At 43.3% G+C, this 19,311-nt stretch overlaps 1 protein-coding gene across 3 annotated transcripts in view; it reads right to left on the bottom strand.

Moving 5' to 3' along the window:
• The window catches only part of COL6A3 (collagen type VI alpha 3 chain), a 63,612-nt gene that overhangs the window by 37,318 nt on the left and 6,983 nt on the right, over window positions 1–19,311 (bottom strand). Inside the window, exons 2-6 of one of the 3 annotated variants that reach the window (XM_074829799.1) lie at window positions 17,567–17,716; window positions 11,612–12,214; window positions 6,919–7,521; window positions 3,513–4,112; window positions 1,616–2,182 (exon numbers count right to left, since the gene is read on the bottom strand). In XM_074829799.1, the coding sequence (XP_074685900.1) occupies window positions 1,616–2,182; window positions 3,513–4,112; window positions 6,919–7,521; window positions 11,612–12,214; window positions 17,567–17,654 (2,461 nt within the window). In that variant the 5' untranslated portion in view covers window positions 17,655–17,716. The remainder of the gene's footprint in view (window positions 1–1,615; window positions 2,183–3,512; window positions 4,113–6,918; window positions 7,522–11,611; window positions 12,215–17,566; window positions 17,717–19,311) is intronic. The other 2 variants (XM_074829800.1, XM_074829801.1) reach the window with 2 other exon arrangements.

Below are 19,311 nucleotides of genomic sequence, written 5' to 3'. Positions count from 1 at the left end.
TCAGTGCCTGATGTATCCCGTTTTCACACACTTCCTCCAAAGTTCAGGAGCAGGAAAAGACAGTCCTATCGAAAGTCTTTGGGTAGCAGATAAAAAAGAAAAAAATATGGGTAGTCTTATGAGGTAGTCCTCTTTTAGCCAAGAATACTAGGAAAAGTAGGTGGATGCAGCTATTTCTGAGCAATTAGCACAATTACTCACAGCACCTGGTGGTCAAAGGGATTCAAAATCATCTTGACAAGACAGAAATGGTTTGAAAAGGGAAGATGCAATTCAAGAGCACTAGTTGCACTAGTCTGTGTCAAGGCAGAAGCTGCACAAATACAGGAAGGTAAATGATTTGCATGGAAAGGATGGGGTAAGAGATGATCAGGGGACACTCCGGTCGTTTGGAGCACACTGACAATGGAGAGACAAGGGTGAAAAAGTAGAAAACCTACAAGACCTATGAGGAAAGATCGAATGAGCTGGGTACACAGCTGGTGACACGAGGACCAAGACAAGACATACATGGCAAGCTTAAAAGTAAATGAAAGGCTGTCACACAAACATGGGAATGGGCTGACATCTGTATCCTTCTTGAGTTGGAGATGTAAAAGGCTTAAACTATGACTAGGAAGGCAGAGGTCTGACATTAAGGAAAAGTATCTACTGATACAGGTAAAAAGAATTGAACAGATGGATTATGGAAAATGTGAAATCTCCTTCACCAGAGGGTTTTCAGAACAGATTAGACCAGTGTCATCTCATTTTGGACAAGAAGATCCTGTTGGGGACAAAGATATGTAGCAGATGGCACCCTGAGATCCCTTTCAGCCCTATTTCTTTTTTATGTTTCTATGATTCTAAGTCCATCTGTCCAGGACTTTTTACAGAGAGATATGGATGTTATTACACTTTTCCTTGTCCCCACCAGCTGTTGGGAGACAGGTTAATTCTCAAATTAGGACTGCCTCAGGATAACACACAGCTGGACATGCATAATTTCCAGTACCGCAGAGTGAATTTATAATTGTGGCCATGTGATTGTTTTTATGATTATTTTTTTTATTCTTCAATTAATCCATACTCATCTACTGAGCTTGTAACAGTAATTGAGTCAAGAGCATCTAATTTATTGGTGTGTAAGTACAAAATGTAGAAACTGCCGTCATATCCCATAAGAAATAATGGAGCAAGAGTGAATCCAGGGCGATGCAGTGCTCCTTACTCCCCACCACTCCTCCAGAAAAGGGAGGATGGAAAGACAAATCGAGACAAGCTTTTATTTGCTTCTTCTAGCCCTTGCCCAGCATTGCACATCAATTTATGCAAGATCTCTGGGGCAACGATGCTCTGTTATTTCAGTTTTGTACCGTGTTTTACACACTGGTAACAGCACCTACTGCAGCTCTTGCAGCTGAACAAAAGGCTTTTTCCTTACTCATCTTTAAAAATCAGTTTGGACCTTAAGAGTTTGCTGGATCAGGGTCTGACCAGAGGAAAATCGAAGTAAATAGCAGTTTCTACATAATCATTTTAAACATCACCAGACTCAATTGCCCCAGTTACCAAATTGAGGGGGGCATGTAAGTGGTGTCTGTCAGCCTTCTGGAAACCCTGTGGGTCCCTGTACCTGCTGGCTGAAGCTGGATAGTTTTCAACAGGTTGACTATGTTTGGCTGAAGCTCTGAAATCCGAGGGAGGGAGTCGACATTCAGAATGAATTGCGGGGCATAAACGATCCTTTCCAGCTCTGCGGGGTCAGCATTTTTGGCTTTGATAGCAAAGGTCACCACTCCAGCTTGCTTCAGAGCATCTGATGGTTGTTCCACATCATCAGTTGATCTCCCAGCAGCCAGAAGGACCAAAAACTGAGGAACCCCTTCTTCAATCCTGCTTCCAGCTTCTGCCACAAACAACCTCCTTATAACTTCATCTAACGCAGCTCCAATGTTCAGTTGCTTTCCAGTTTTTATCTTCATCCTTTTCACTTTGAGAAGCATGTCTTGCTTAGATGGGAGTTCAGCAAAGTCAAATTCAACTTGGATGGTGTCACTGAATTGAGCTACAGCTACTCGTGTGGCATCGGGACCCACGTTCAGGTCAGAAATTACTTTGTGTACAAAGTCCCGGACAGCAGGAAAGCTACCCAAAAGGTTGGCTGAGCCATCAATCAGGAATAAAATATCTTTCTTGCTTTCTAGAATAAATTCACAAATGAAAAGAGGGGGAAAAAAAAAGATATGAAGACATTTTTCTTCTTAAACATCATCCTAGAAACTTATCTGCAAATTAGCTGGGTTTCAATATGCAAAGCAAGTGATTTTCATTTACCAGCGTATTCAAAGGCTACGGAACTAAACAGTACCGTTGACTTATTTGTCTAAGGAAAAAGGGGAAGCAAGGATACCTCTATTCTAAGACTCAATAAATTCAAGCACCAGATAGTCATGTCATGTATTGAATAGCATCATATCATTCATATCATAAATTGGCTGTTTCAGATCAGGCCAGTGATGTTTATGGTCTAGCAATATGCCGATATTACAGGTATGAAGTACAACAGCAGTGGAGGGTTGGTTTTTTTCCTATTTAAAGGCTCAGTAGATAACAAATAGACAGTAGTTCATACATACATACACGAACAAAGCATTTTGTGTATTCTCTTAAAGCACCTCTCCCCGTTGCATCACAAGGAACACCTAAATCCATGGGCGAGTTATGACTTTGGGAAGAAAAAAAGTCTTTTATCTGTTTCCATTTGATGCCCTTTAAATCTCATTGAATATCCAAGGCAAAACCAAGCATCTCATATCTGTGTGCCTTAACACCTTTTATATTAATCTTAATGGTCTCCTTTCCATATTAAACAATCCTGGTTGTTCTGGTTATTTCTTCATATGCATATAGCCACAATAAGGAAATTAGTGAGCAAATACCTGTTTAAAAAGGGTTAAACTTGCCAACAGCTTTTGGGTTTAATGTTGGAGGATAACTTTGAATACGTGGAGTGAAATTCAACCTCTGCCTCTGTGACAGCCTGATAACAGCACTTTGACAAAGTGATTCTGGGGAAGGGTTTGGCCACGTGTACCTGGCTAAACCTTAGCTCCCCAATGCTCTTTGTCATGATTTAACCTTTCCACACCACTCCTGGTAGCCAAAGGCACATGTTCCCACTGACTGAGCTGGTGCAGATGATACATTTACAGGTTGTGACTTCATCATGGCAACAGAAAGGGAGCACCTGAGTGACTGGTGGGCACAGACTCACTCAGATCCTCCTTCAGTCTTGACCTGCCAAAGACTTAAAATTACGCTGTCTTTAAAGTGCGCACGCAATGACTTGAACAAAATTAAGAGTTTTTAAGAGTTTCTAGTGTCAAGCCCTATATTGATGGTTAAGCACAGCTCTAACCGCTTTGATGGCTCAGGGCCTTGGACAGACGTGAAGGTGTACATTGGGAACAAACAGTCAAGAGAAACAAGATTAACTTAATGCAGTCAACATGAAGGAAGGTAGATATTACCTGTTGGGGCGAGTGGAACCTCTTCCACGCCTCCACTAACATATGTTGTTATAGGCTTATTTAACTCCTGGGGTAAAGCTGCCAGAGCACTGAAATCATCCATAAAATATACCATTCTTGGATTAAAGGCAATCTGTTCAAGTTCTGCCTTATCCGCACTCCTAACTCCAACAGCAAAAGTCAGCACTCCGGCCCGAGCTAATTCATTGGAAACTTGCAAGAAGGGATCGGCAGACCTCCCTGCCGTCACCAGGACTAGGACCTGTGGCACTTGTTCATTTATTCTGCTCCCACCAGCTTCCGTGAAGTGATTCGAAAGCACAAAGTTCAGTGCAGAGCCAGTGTTCAGCACTGACCCCCCCTTGGGCCTCAGCTGCCCCATGCGTTGAATTATGTCTGATTTGGTTTGGTACGAGTATAGAAAGAACTCGGTTTTAGGAGTGTCACTAAATTGCACTAAGCCAACTCGGATTTTGTCACTGCCGACATCAAGGTAGTTAACTAGGGTGGCAACAAAGTCACGCACAAAGGGGAAGTTGGCATTTCCAACGTTGAGTGATCCATCCAAAAGAAAGATGATATCCCTTTTGGTTACTTGAACTGCAGTAGAGCACAGAAAATAACATGAGACATCACAGAAAACAAAAATAGAATTTTTTTTTTCATGTGTGCATACAGCATATGCTGTACACGCATGTAAACCTTGTTAGGAGGAAGTGAGGAGAAAAAGGGAAGAGAGTGTGATCAGCACAGAAGTAACAAGGACATTGCTGGAAATGACTAAATTGGGCAGGGGAGGTTTCTGACTTGTATTAAAAAGTCTTTTAAATGTCAGGTTTATCAACAGGGCTCAGTCTCTGTCATGGCAAATGTTTTCAACAGCTGCTAATGCCAGAGTTGCTTGCTCTGGGCCAGATCCTTAGCTGGCAAAAGGCAGCTTCATTGATTTTGGTGGAGGAACTCTGAATTATACCTACAGACACCTTGCGTATCTGCAAGTCACCAAGCATTTACTTGTGGTTTTCCAACAAAGCTTTAGGGAACATTTCTGCTTTCTGGCACCTAAAGTGTGCTTTGACACCCTGTGCTATCACCCCCTTATTAAGCAATCCCCCTGTTCCACAGGGATGTTCCCATGCATCCCTAGATGTAGAGAACCATGTCCTGCCCTGCAGTGACTTCCATGGTTGTGCTGTGCAGCCAAGCAGTGGCTGGCCCGCGGCACAGAGTTAGGCTCCACTTGCATGGGAAAACCCTTCTGCCAGGTTACCAATTTGGTTGGTATTTTGAGCAGGTATTAAAAATAGCTTTTACTAATAGGCTTAGAAAAGCTTAGACAAGGCTGCAATGCCTGCCTGAGACACCTGCCTTTTGGATGTCTGCGTTTGATGCAGAAAACTGCATTTTAATGTCTGCAGTTATAGACCATTTTGTGGTCTGGTGAAGGGGGAGAAATTTCACACTTTTAGCAAGAACCAGCCAGTTCTCGGCTCCTTTTTTAAGGTTAAATCTTTCCTGGGCTGTCTCCTGGCATCTAAGCCCCAAGACACAGATCTGCAATGTCACCCTGAAGACACCACAGGATCATCCCCCTGTTCTTTTTGCCTCTAAACACGTCACGTCCAAATGACAGACTAAAATGCCAAAACTTTAAATAAGATCTCAGACAACTGATGAATGGGCTCATCCAATGCATCCCCACTGGATGTTTTCCTCCAAATAAGTTATTCGAGAATATATTTATCTTTCTGTTTAAAGCATTTGCCTATGGACATATGGCTATATTCATCCACCTCTCTAGCTTGCCGTGTCCCTGTAAGCTTGCTGTTCTATACATAAAATACGTAAATATTGAGATATTAAAACCAAAAGGGACAAAAGGGCTCTCTGGAGTACAGGCATTGCTTTCAGATTTTACAGTTTGTCTTGGATTTCTGTATTTTAACTTTTTCCCAGAAAAGTGCCATTCAAGGCTCAGGGTGAGACAATATCTAGCTGAAATGTAAGAGACTGCCCAGTGTCAAAATCAGTTATGTTACTTTTAACAGTCACTTTATAGCGTAGGATATGATTACTTGTTTATTGTCTATGTGAATAACTGTGAGTACAGTAGAGCAAAAGGACTGCAAAAAAAGAGAAGCTGCATGAATGAGCTTTAAAGAACAAGTAAGTACAGGAACATTTTTAATTTACATTGAAAAATAAAAATGTCAGGTTTGGTGTATAGCCATGCAAAACTGTATTAGCAGGAAACACATTCTGAAAAAAAGCTTATTAAATTATAAGTCCCGTGATATTCATCTTAATTAAGGACAAGTATTGGCAAACTGATTTTAAAATGTCTGCTTTTCAAATAAATCAGTTACAGGCTTTCATTCTTTAAGGACCCTTTCCAAAAACTCAGTTTCTTTTGCACCATGGTTTATAATTTTAAACTACTTGGAGAAGCTAGAAAAAATAAGGACATGGTTTGACACCCACTTAAGCCAATGGAAACCTCACTATTGACCTTACCAGGAGCTGGAAGAAGTCTTGGTTTTCTAATGTTTATATGCCATGAGACAGAAATGCAAGGTTCAAATATGATCTAGTGCAACATTAATTCAACTTCAAGCATCTCTATCAGGAAGAAATCATGAGAAATTTGGTATAAAATCTCTATGCAGCTAGAACACCTCTTGAAATGCAGGGGAAACTGCCTCAAAAGACATGACTCTAGTGATGGATTGCTTCCAAAACCTACTGATGTCAATGGCAAGACCAAGTAAAAAGAATCCACTGGCTTCACAGGGCTTTGGATCGTCTTTTAAACAGATTAAGGTAAAATCAACACTGCAATAGTCTCGTACACATCTTAGGGCTTGAGCTGAGTAAATTATAAGAAAACTGTAAATATGTTCTTAAAGGGTGAATTTCAGTCCAAGTGTCAGGCTAGCTTTCTCTGAACATCTCCATGAACAAACTTGCTTACAGTCAGAAGAAACTTAACCTTTCATGAGTAAATATCCACTACGGATGATTTTCAAGCTGCGGAAGAGATTATAACATTCACAGTGTGTCCTGTTCATAGGTTACACAAAGCCTAAGTGAAAGGAAAAGCCTCCACTCAACGATTTCAGTACCTAACTAGCAAAGCACATCTTCCACGTCCAGGCCTTTAAATGTTGGTGACAAATATGGAATGGGGCAAAAATCTCAAGGAAGGAATGACAAAGCTGTAACAACAAGCACACTACCAAATTCACGAATCTGTTCATGCACATTTCACAAATCAAAGAAACAACATTTGGCTATGCTGAAAAAATGTGCTTCAGGCTTTTTTCCTCCTTATCTCTACATGTCATAGAAGAAGAGTTGACAAACATATAAACCACATCTCCTTAATTAGAAAAAGGTAATTAATTACCTGATGGTGGTTCTGGGATAATCAGTCCTCCAGAGAGTGTCCGGATAGGCGACAGCACTTCAGGAAGAATGGCTTGCATGAACTGAACACGGAAGTCATTTGGATTGAACACAAAATCTCTCTCATGGGCAATTTCTTGAAGTTCTGCCAGGTCGGCGTTTCTCGACCCAATGGCAAGGATCACTATCCGGTTCCTTTTCATCTCAGCTGCAGCTTGGTCAACGGCATCCCTGGACTTACCACCAGTGATGAGCACCAGCATGGGAAGCACCCCTTCCTCCATCCTGCACCCAGCAGCACTGGTGAAGAAGTTGTTCCTCACAAAGTCCAGTGCCGAGCCAGTGTTGAGTGCTGTACCACCCATGAGCTTCATTCTCTTCACGTTAGCCATCACATCCTTTCTGCTCTGGTGGGTGTTGAAATAAAACTCTGGCTTCACAGTGTCTGCGTACTGTGCCACCGCGACTTGGATCAGGTCAGGTCCAACCTCCAGCCTTTGGACAATTTTGGCAACGAAATCACGAATTGAGTTAAAGGGGGCAGTCCCCAAAGCAGTTGAGCCATCTATCAGGAAGACTATATCCTTCTTGTTCACTTCAATAACTGCAAGTAACACATGAACATAATGTTAGCGGAAGCCTTCACCACACTCTGTGCATCAATTCTGCGTCAACAGTTCAGCAACATTTCAGACTTCTTATTTGCTTGAAGTACTGTTACTCTCAACACCTTTAAAAGGGTCTTGCTTTCAAAACAGAATTATTTTTTAGGTTCTAGCAGAGAGCTCATAAGAAATCTGATTGAATGTTTCCCCTCTCTAAAACACAGAAGAGTTGAAGAGTTGCAAGAATTGCATTGTTTATAAAACTTAGTATTAAAATGCATATACATGTCAAAACAAGAAAGGCAGTCAGGAGAAATCCTGGTACTCAGCTGGCACATGAGATAGATAAAACAAGCAGGCGATGCTCCCTCTATCTGCAGCAGAGCCATCTGAATCATGCCAGGGTGTGGTTTGGTCTCAGGATTAGGTTCTCAAGAGCAATGACACAAGTAAAGAACAGTCTCCACTTACTCAACATACCTGGACTTTGGGTCTTCACATCCTACATCTTATTCCTTATCTAACAAAAACAAGTTACGATTTTTCTTGGCACAGCTAGCCCAGTCATGGAAGAGCTGAATTATATTCTGGTTGCCGTGTCTTTAACAAAACAGGTCCCCTAGGTTGTAATCTCTGAAATTTTATTATTGATGATGACATAGGACGTAGAAGAAACACAATTAGCTTTCCAGTTCTCTTGCTAAGTTTGAAGGAAGATAGTTAGGGAGGAAAAAATACCTGTTGTGTGGCATTGGAACGAAAGCACCGTCATATTTAATACAGAAAAAACCAGTAAATACCAACAAGACCAATATCGTTAGGATAAAAGCATTATACATGATCATCATGAGAGATAATACCATCTTTTAGAAAACTCTATTCACATCATCACTTTCCTGATTTCATGCCATTGAAATGAAAAAGGAAACCTTGTGTTGCCTCCAAGTTATGCTGGAGCATTATGGATCATTGTGTTACGTTGGACTTGGGGTGTCCTTAAATCACCTACCCACCTAAGAGCTCCTGAGACAGGGTCAATATTCAAGGTGACAGGTCCCTCACCTCCCAGGCTCACTGCTACACCCAGCACAGAGCTTGGAAGAAGAGGAGACCCAGAATCATCAGGATCTGACACCCCTCAGGGCACGTGGTAGCAAACACTCTGTCCTGCCTGGATGGAAAAGGGCAGCCCCTCGGCCCATCAGGGCTCCTCTGCGTGGAGGCTATTTACTTTGGATTTGAACAAAGAACAAAGCTCTGGCTGAAGTCTTCCTTGGCCAGACACCAGCTGGCCATGGAAAGCAGTGCTCCCAAAGGCTGTCTCCGTCAGGTTTCTCATTATGGGTGAATGCCAAGAGATTGGGCTACCCCAAACAGTGATTTAGAGCTGGAGATGACATCTGCGACTCAGCTGCCCTCTCTGCCCTTGGACCCCAAGAGACCTGCCTCTGCCAGCAAGTATGAGCCTTTGCAAAATCCTCTCATAGAGTCTTGCTGGAAATTGTTTGATTAAGAACCAGTTGTCAAAATTTGAAGCTTAAGATAGCCTGCTGTGGTGCTGTCGGACACAAAATGATGAGAACCTGCATGAAGTGAATGTGGTGGTACCCTCCCTGAGCCACAGCCTCATGTGAGCTGCCGGTGGCTTGCAGTTGACTGCCCAACCTGTCAAAACAGAGCTACTCGCCAAGCAACAAGGATTTGTTTAAATGATCCCTTTCCCAGAGCCATGATTTCCAACATTCATGCCCCCAGCCAGGTTTTTTTTCCTCATCAGTTACTCCGAGGAGGAGAGGGTTGAAATCGGGAAACTTTCCAAATGGATAACGAGGGCTGAAATCTCTGCTTTGTATCACCGAGGAGGATGTCCAAAGTGCTTCCTTAGCTTGTCAGCAGCTAGATACCCAAAAATGGAGACCCTGGAAACTTTTGACTTTATATAGAAGTTTGTGGGAAAGATCAAAGGGGCTTTGCAAAGATGAAGAAGGCTGGGAAGGAATAGCTCCCTCTGCTACTCATTCCTCTTGCAGCTCTCAAATCCTGCAGTATGTTTCCTTAGAGAAGAGGAATGCAAGAACCGAAACCAAAACCCACAAGAAGAAACACCCCACGGTACTAATTTCAATGGACACAATTAAAGCAAAAGCATTTGAGCAAAGCTGCACACATCTCATAGGGTCTGATCCAGAGCCCAGTAAAGCTGATGGCAAGTCTCCCAGGAATTTCAAAGGATTTGGGATCAAAGCATTATATCTTTGACTCTAAAAGTTGGGAATGTTAGAGCGTGTCAGCATTGAACTCAGCCCTGCAGTTCCTTCCTCATTGCCATCTCAGCTATCTTTGGTGAAGCACCTCATCTAATTTAATCATCCAGGCTCCCCCAGAAGCTAAAGCAGAAGGGAGAAGAGAGGCACTTTGAGACATCCATTCATCCCAGGAAGACAGCTGGAGAGTTAAAGTGAAGTGAGGTGATTTCAGTATTTCACAGGAAAGCTTGGTACCACAATGGGTTTGGCATCCCTTTTGGGCTGCTGTGTATCTCCCAAAGCAGTGCTTTACACTGCAGACTTCCAAGGCACTGATGTTAATCAAGCAGAGCAGTCAAAATTAATTTCTGTGCATGCTAGGGAAAGGAAATTCCCAAAGGCTCCTTCAAAAATACCCACTTCTCCATTTAGCATATCCATCTGTATGTAATTGCAGAGGCTGACGATACTGTAGTACCTTCTACAAATGAGCTGTCATTTTAAGTGAAAAATATGCAAGTGCAGATGAAACCAAGCGTACCAACATTTTTAATATTGCCATTCAAACTGTTAAAGATCAGAGGGGCAGAAAGAGAGGTTTTCCATTGACTTGGATGGGTGCTGGCATGCACATTGTAGCTAGACGTGAATGCTTCAGCTTATTTAGCTAAATATGGTTCTCGTGGGGTGCTACAAGCAAAAGTTCTTTATGTTCTTTCCTGGAATAATCAAGGCAAGGTCATAAAACAATCTTTTAGGCAAATTCCTCCCTTTGATTTGAGCCACGGGATAGCAATCGTATTTAGACATAGATCAGCAAAGACATCTGGAATGCAGTTTTATATGTCAACATACATCATGAGTTGAACTGTATGTACAGAACTCCAGAGTGGCACTTGGATCCCACAAGTGTTGTTTGCATTAAGCGTCCTGATAATTAAGTGCAGCAACTCCAGCCTGGCCCTTTCCAGGAGCCTCTGAAATATGACATATTATGTCTTTCATAAAGCCTCTCTATCAGTAAACTTAACTTAGTCATAAAATCAAAGGGTCAGAAACTCTTAAAAACCTACCTGCTCCATAAATCCAGATATCCATTATTCCACTGCACCTAAGCTCATGCTAGTCCAGATATAATGTCACTGCGGACTTAAGAGTGACAAAGTGACCTAAGTGGAATATCCATTTGTCATGGCCTCATGGAAAGCTGTAAACTTTCTCAGCTTACAGATTGAACCTTGTTAGCAAGGTAGGGATTTCACTTCAGAAGAACTAAGGGCTGTTCTGCTTTTAAATTCAACATGAATTTCATGCTTTTCCCAAGGATAATGCACAGTATCAGTGAGGTAAGGAATTTTACTGTTGTAGCAAGATGTTAACTTCAACTCTGTGAACTAAGGATCCATTTAACATCCCTGTTAGCTTCCCCGGTCAAATTTCATTCTCATGACACTTTCAACTGACATATAATGTAAGCTGACATGACATAGCTGTTCTCAGAACTGAGAGTACTGCAGTATTTACCCCCGGGGTGCTTAGATACCCCAATAAGGATTATATGAGCTTTTTATACTCTGCTTGTGTCCTTTAAAACCCCATGCTATGCCAGTTATTGACACAAAACCTCACAGTTTTCAAAAGATAACCCACTGGGCAAATGAGTTTCTGAACATTAGCTGCAGGACTATTTGTCTTTCCCATTGTTTCTCCATAACCAGACCAGAGAGGTGCATTGCAAAGATAAAAAATTTAAATTAAAAATATGAATATGTTTTCAAAGCGTGCAAAAGCTCATTCATTCATCGATTCATCGAAATGCAACAGTCTAGAAAGGCATACATACCTTCAGTCACAATGGTTGGGGCCTCTAACAAAATGAGTCTTTGGGCCACTCCAACAATGTTGGGCAGTAATAATTCTCGAAGAGCATCAAGGTTATGGATATCCAGGGCAGTAAATGCGAAGCTTCCATCAGTAGCAATCTGCTGCAGCTCTGCACTGTCAGCATTCAGGACCCCAATGCTAAATGAAAATATACTAGCTTGCTTCACCGCTAACAAGCCCTCTCGGATATCATCACTAGACTCTCCACCACTTATCAGCACTAAAATCTGAGGCACCGCTTCCTCTATCCTGCTGCCTCCCGCCTGGGTGAAGAGGTTCTCCACCACAAACTCCAGTGCCGCACCGGTGTTCGCTTCCTCGCCACCGCGGAAACTAAGTGCCTTCACGGCATCCAGAACATCCGCTTTTGTGGAGTAGCTGTTCAAAGCGAACTCGGTTTTGGGTTGATCACTATACTGCACCACCCCAATGTGTATTTGCTGAGCTCCAACTCTGAGGCTTTCAATCAAATTTACAAGGAAATCACGTATGGCTTGAAAATTGACACTTCCGATGTTGTTTGATCCGTCAATAAGGAAAATAAGGTCAGCGGACTCTTGAGCTTTAAAAAAAGAAATGCAAAAGGTGAAAGCATTAAAATGAGTGATTACATGCAGTCGTACAGTGTTCTGACATGTTTCTTGGAAAACCAGTAAGAAACACGAAAATGAGAAAACAAAACACATGTTCATGGAGGAGGTGACGTTTGCCTCTTAGTTCTGCATTCTGATTGAATATGAGCTCCCAACCCCATCCCAGTAGCGTCCACTACCCATCAAGAGATGGCTCGAGCAGACACAACCTGAGCTGGTGGCTGCAGTTACACGGGGGTCAGCATTACTGGCATGTGAGGAGAAAATCTGGCAAAATATAGTTTTCAGAAATCTAGATTCATTCCATCAGTGGCCAGTACTGTCCAAATATTTAGACAGAGCCAAAAGAAAAAGGTGGATTTTGGTGGTAATTCACCCTGAAGTTATTAGGTGAGGACAGTAATATTTGTAGGAGGTTTTCCTCATTGCAGTCCCTTTTTTTTTTTTTTAAGAAAAAACCCACCATTTACTGGATTCATGGAAAGTTTCAGCCTCTCCATTGCAATTCTGTTCTTTTGCTGGTTAAAAACAGCGGCTGAATACATTCCCACTGTGAATAAATCCCCACCGTGAAGAATTATTATTTGAAATGCATTTGTTAGAAACAATTGAAAAGGTTTTGGTTATTATTCTTGCACTGTAACTCTTTTACCAGCTGCCAGCATACACACGATGGTATTTGTCCAGCAAGCTGACCCGCACAATTGTCAACCCATGCCACGCAAAAATTGTCTTGCTTTAATTATTTTGCCCAAAGATGAAGTGATCCTCGATAGAGGGGTCTGGTCTGTATTTTTCATATGGACTCTGGATATTCAATCAAGGAATGCAGAATCAGGTTAAAACAGGGTGATGAAATCAGTCATGACACAATTATCCAACTCTATTTGTTGTGACCGTACCCAGATGATCGCAAGCATCTGCTGAGAATATACACACACCAAACAAAACTTTTATATGGTATGAACATGGTTGTTGAAGGGGAAACATTTTTGCTGTGACTTACCGAAGCAGACCCAAAATGCCCTGGTGTCTGCTCTTACTCCTTTTGCTCAACTAATTTTACCATAAGCATCACCAAGAGCTGTGTGCATGCAAAAAAGTGGGGAAGAAGACTCCAAAGCATGCTTAGATTTTACATGCTCCAATCTTGTTAAGAAATCAAATTTCAGACTATTTGCAAATGAATGACAAGCAACATTTGGAAATTCCACCCAGCTCTCAACATTTGAAAGCCAAAGGTGAAACCAGTAGCAACACTGGCATGTAGTTTAGCAAGGCCAGGAATAAACCTGTGGTCTTGGCTATTAACCAGCAGCATCAATCCTTTTTTTTTTTTTTTTTTTTTTGTCTGTTTAGTTGTTTTTCTAGTAGACGTTTTCATACATTGCAATGCCACCAAGAGATCCAAATAATGCTGCAATTCCAGCGACAAAGAAGGTTTCCAGGGCACCATCTCTTCCCTGGGCCAACTCAACTCAGAATTGCAAAAGGTTCCAGGATTTTTTTTTCCATCATTGAGTTGAAATTTAGAGGTGCTTAGGGTTGTATTTACTGTGCCATTTTCAGCTGGAATATATACGTTCTACTTCATCATATAAATGAAAGGGAACACTCCAAGCAGTTGTAGCCAGTGCAGCTTTAGATATCCTGGACATCTTTTTGAGGGATGAGATTTCAGACACCAATGGGTGTCATCACGGCAGCACAGGTCACTCCCACAGGAGAGAAAATAGATATTAAACAGATGCGTTGGATAATTTGTCATCACTGTAAAAAAACCTTGTACTTCAGTGCACATTTATGGAACGAGCTGGTGCTGGAGAACAAATAAAAGCATGCTTGTTACAGAACTAAGCAAGGAGGGTCAGATGAGACAGACAGCTAAGATTTAACGAATACATCAGGGCAAACTTGGGGCTGACTTTCACACTTATGCTAGTCAGCTCTGGGGACTGCCACAGACCAACGGCTTTGGTATTTTATACTGGAAGTACTACAGTACTGTTTTTTTTTCACATTTCTGTTTTATATCAGGGCTCATTTCTAGCATAACATCCACAGCATTTTTATACATTTTAATGCTACATGGAGTTATCAGCTGAATAAATGACTTCTTAAACTCTTATGCAAACAGTTATTTGTACCATGCTTTGCACACTGTTGTCATCCAATGTTTAGGAGCTGTAACATCTTTTCCCATGTCTAATGATACTCCGTAGATGGCCCATGCAAACCACATGGGCAAAACTACAATAGTAGGATTAGCTTAAATTTGTGTTATAGAGAGGAAAGGAAATGCTTGAAAAAAATATCTTTGAGTAGAAATGAACTTGGAAATGCATGATATACTTGAAGAAGGAATTTGCCTTTAAGCTTTTAAAGAAATGTCTGTGACTCCAGATGCTTATGTACTATGGGGTTACCTGCTGGGGTGCCTCAGAGGAGGACAGCCAGCTGCCAAAGACCAATTCCCCTATTGATTTCAACAGGGAAGCACTGGGGTCCTTCATGGCGAAGATGCCAAACAGCCACTGCAGTGCTGTCAGCAGGTTGGGTATAACATTTATTTTTCACATATATTGACATGTTTTTCTTAGAATTGGTGAACCTTATGTCATCTTTCTGGGGCAGCTGCTTTTCTTCCCTGTGGCTTTCACATGATCTGGATATTTGCCCTGTCAAGCACTTCGCACAATAAAAACACATGTGAGCACAGCCTTTTGGTGTTGCTCGGTGTCATGCAGTGATGGAGAGCACCCAGTGGGGCTGGCGTGAGGGTTAATCAGGCAAGACAACACAGGGGGATTAATGTTACACTGCCTCATTACACTGACGTTGGCTTACATCATCCCACAAGCTATTGACCTTCAGATGGAGTCTCGGGAATAAAAAGAAAGGTTTGATCTCTGGGACTTCTGTTTTGAAACACAACAAAGCTGCTCAGAAGGCCCTTTCCACACTGAAATTTCATACAGAGAAGGGACGGAAGAAGACTGTCTTATTTTTTTCCAGGCAAATTCGGGCCCCGGCTTGTGGTCAGCACAGATCCATTGAAGCCAACGCAGTTTGCAGAGAGGTTTTGGTTACAGAAAGGGTCCAGGGGTCCAGTGTTCTGGCAGGTGGAAGCCACTGGCTTGTAAAGAATGCATTTTTGTGGCATCGCAAAAGGGACTCTCCAACCACACACCTTCTCCCAGTGGATAAGAAGAGAGGCTAAGGGCCAGCTCAGGGATGGGGTTTCAATGGAGAATTCTCCACCAAACTCCTTTTGCTGTCTTCAGCCAAGAATGTGACTTTCTGGAGTAGCAGCACATTGCCTATCTCCCCCGCTAGCTGCAAGGGGACATCCCACATGATGTCCCCGCAGCCAGCAGCAACCTTCTTGGTCTCCAGCGGGTTTTTGGTCAGGGCCTCAAAGAGTCACCATCGTGGCTAGTATGTTCAGCCCCTATTTCCCTGCCTTGTGAGTGGATAGGATGGGGCAATTTAATAACTCTGCAGAGTTCCCTATGCTTGCATTTCCATGCCATGGGCGCAAAAGGATGGCCACAACGGGCCATTGCCCATCCAAGGGCTCCTGTGTTACCTCCTGGCAGCTCTGGTAGGGATGCCACCTTGGTCTGCAAACAACAACATGCTCGATAGCTACAAACATGGGGCCACATGCTTCAAACCTTTGTTTTTAAACCTCTGAACGTCCATCTCAGTCTTGCCCCTACAAAGGCTTTAAACAGCACAACGCCAGCAGATACCATGTTGATGGGAGCCATCAGCAGTCAGCCATTACCTGTGATGTCTTTAACCAGTCCTTTGGCCCCAGCCTTTTCTGGAGTCATGGATGAATGGACACTCGCCACTAAGTCTCCAACTATGCCGTGGAGAGCGGTAAAATTCTCTAGGTTGAAAAGGTGCATATCGAGGGGTTCGCTCGCTATTTCCTTTAACTCCCCTTCCACTGCATCCTGCACGCCGATCGCAAACATGTTTACATGGGCCGATTTAAGGACAGATGATGGCAGAGCCACATCATCCTGGGATCGTCCATCCGTTAACACTATAATAACCTGGGGGACGCCTTCACTGGCTCTGCTTCCAGCAGCTTTAGTGAGATGGTTCTCGATTAGGTACTCTAATCCTTTTCCAGTCTTGGTGCCTCCCCCCATGTAAGGCATGTTGGCAATATGGGACAGGACGTCTCGGGTAGAGGGGTAGGTATTTAACTGGAACTCTGTGTGGGGGTTTCCGCTGAACTGGACCAGGGCAAAGCGAAAATCATTTCCTCCCACAGCTAAAGCTTTTACAACATCATACAGAAACTCTCGAATGAGTTGGAAATGTTCCTTCCCAATGCTCCAAGAGGAATCCACTAGAAATATTATATCAGCCACGGCAACGGTTTTGACAGCTTTAAAAAAACAGATGGGGATTTAGGATTTTCTATCGGTCAGTGCAAGCATGCCTCCTCCTCCTCCTCGCCCAAATGACCGACGGCCTCTTTCGCATGGTGAAAGTGAAGCTTAGCTTCCCCTTATCGCCCGCAGCAAAACAAGAAGCGCTGGGGAAAAACCAGGCAGCCATCAGCACCCTGACACCACAGGTGTTGGGGGACAGGAGGGGACAGCATGCAACCTACCCTTCCCAGAGAGGGGGAGGTGAGATGCTTCTCCCCTCCCAGACCCTCACTGCACGGGTTTGGACACCAGCCCTGAGCCAGACAAAGATGCCTGTAGCTTCACGTGTGAATTTGGGCTCGCTCAGCTTCAAACCACCCATGGTCTCCTGTGGGTTTTTTTGCTGACTCCGTGGCGGTGCTCAAGGAAGAAAGAGCTGCTCAGTTTAAGCAGCCTAGGTGCTGGCATGAGTTTTCCATATTTTTCCTGTCCCCCCGTGATACCAGCTACGGTCCCAAAGACACCAGCACCTCCTCTTAAAAAAAAACAAGCAGCCTTTCTTCAGGTCAATGGCAGTGTTCGTCTCGCCGCAGAATTCCCTCCTACACATGCAAGGAGGGCAAAACAGCTCTGCCCAGGAGAAAACCTGCTCGGGGCCACCCTGGGTGCACGTCTCGCACCCCCGTCCCCCACAGAGCATCCTCAAAGGCACGCCACCGGCCAGCGACATGCTCAGGAAGGCACAGCACGTGTTGGCCAAGGTCTGGGTCCAAAAGGACCCTCAGCTGAGTGGGAGCTGAGGAGCAGAAGGTAAACCACAACATACCATCGACATGCATGTTAAAAACCAGATGGTGCAAATGTCTCGGTGTGAACTAGCGGCACGTTTGCACAGGAGCGAAGTTGGGTAAAGCAGTCCAGTCTTACCTGCTTGCTGCTGGGCACGAACCAAGCAAAAGCCTGAGAGTAGGAGGCAAAACATTGCCACAAAGGGCAAATGTCGGTGTTTCCTCATTTTGGTCCTTTATCTGAATTTTCCTTTTTGGCCCCTTTGTTTCAAAGCACCCAGTGTGAGACCTAAGGGAGAAAAACAGGGACAGTTTGAAACAGCAGCAGTGCTGACCAGACACGGATGAGGCATGAGATAGATAGAAAAGCCAAACCATGTGGTTTTGCAATACTTTTGTGGCACTTTGGCAGGAAAAAATATTTTAATATTGGACAGAGCAAACATTTCTTTGGAAGAGGAATCATCACTCATAATTGGCATTTAATCAGCCCTGGGGTCTTAGATGGCTTTCTTCTTGCCTATGCTGTTCCAGGTAATACCTAACATATAGGAAAATGAATAGCCTAGGTTTCTACCACCAACCTTAAAAATATATGATGGTCTTTCACCTGTCCTCCTCTCCCATGGATGACCAGCTGAATCATCTTGGCCAACACTCCCTCTTGCTGTTGCCCTTCCTGATTTTATTTTTTACAAACACCATAATAATAATTTTCCTGAACATCCCTCTTTGCCTTAGCTCACCTTTTCAGCTGTCCCAAACATACAAATGGAAATTTAATTACTCCAGACCCAAGTGAGATGCATGATCTGGCTGAACAGCAAAAATCCCTTGGACTCCCCCAAGCTCGCAGCCCCAGCGGTGAAATAGCCTACGCCGGCTGACCACATTTTGGAAAGGTACCAAGAATAACATTTTGTGTGTTGGAGCCAAAAATAAAATTTCTGCAAGTTTCTTATCTGTGATCCACCTGGCAAGTCTTCTGAAACAATGTCTCCTTCAGGAAATCTGTGTATCTGTTGTCATAGAGATGGCCAATTTATTATTTAATCTTCATTTTCCAAGCCTACAGAGCAGAAACCAGCAAGGCTTGCTTAACTGAGAAAATATCCTCCCGAAAGGGAATACAGTGATTTAATACTTCTCATTCCCCAAAAGGAGCTCAATTACTCAAATGAGCCAGAAGTGATTCAAATATATCAAGCTATTAACCAGGTCATAATAAAAAAAAAAAAAAATCAATTTTCTCATCAACATCCTTGCCAACTCCATCAGCCCACAGAGTTGTGACCAATACAAGAGCCTAAGGGGGTTGGTGGGAAGACTAACCCTCTCCTTCAGAAAAGCCATGGTAGTTACACAGATGGCCACCACTGACACCTGGAAACAGAACCAGGTGCTGGGAATTAGGGAAAATTCAGAAATAAACTTCTGAACAGCGGATCCCTCTTCTGCCAAAGAGACACTCCTCAGGGCTATCAAAAGGGGATTCGGTGGAAAGGAGGGGTCAACATCCACCTTGTTTCCTGAAACCCACCATGATCCTGACACTTCCAATAGCTCCCTGTGTGTCAAAGCTGGGCTGGGGTCTGGTCCTTCTGGGGAGAAGGGGTCTGCAGCATCCACTCTTCCAGATGCTCCACAAGGCATTTATGAGTGCCATATAGCATGAGTCAGGCAAAAGCTAGGCCCTGCCTTTCCCCCCACATTTGTGTATAATAATAATAATAACACCAGGTGGAGAGACATTTAATAGGCACCCAGAGCCAGCAGCTAGCACGCAGCATTAATTAAGATGTGACAAGTCTTCCCTGTTATTGGCAACTCCTCAATTTATAGAGGCAGCTGCTGCAGTCCAGAGGTATGGCTATCATTCATAAA

The sequence above is a fragment of the Strix aluco genome, chromosome 6, assembly GCF_031877795.1.
Source record: "Strix aluco isolate bStrAlu1 chromosome 6, bStrAlu1.hap1, whole genome shotgun sequence".
NCBI lineage: Eukaryota > Metazoa > Chordata > Aves > Strigiformes > Strigidae > Strix > Strix aluco.
This window is presented reverse-complemented; position numbering and strand designations above follow the sequence as displayed.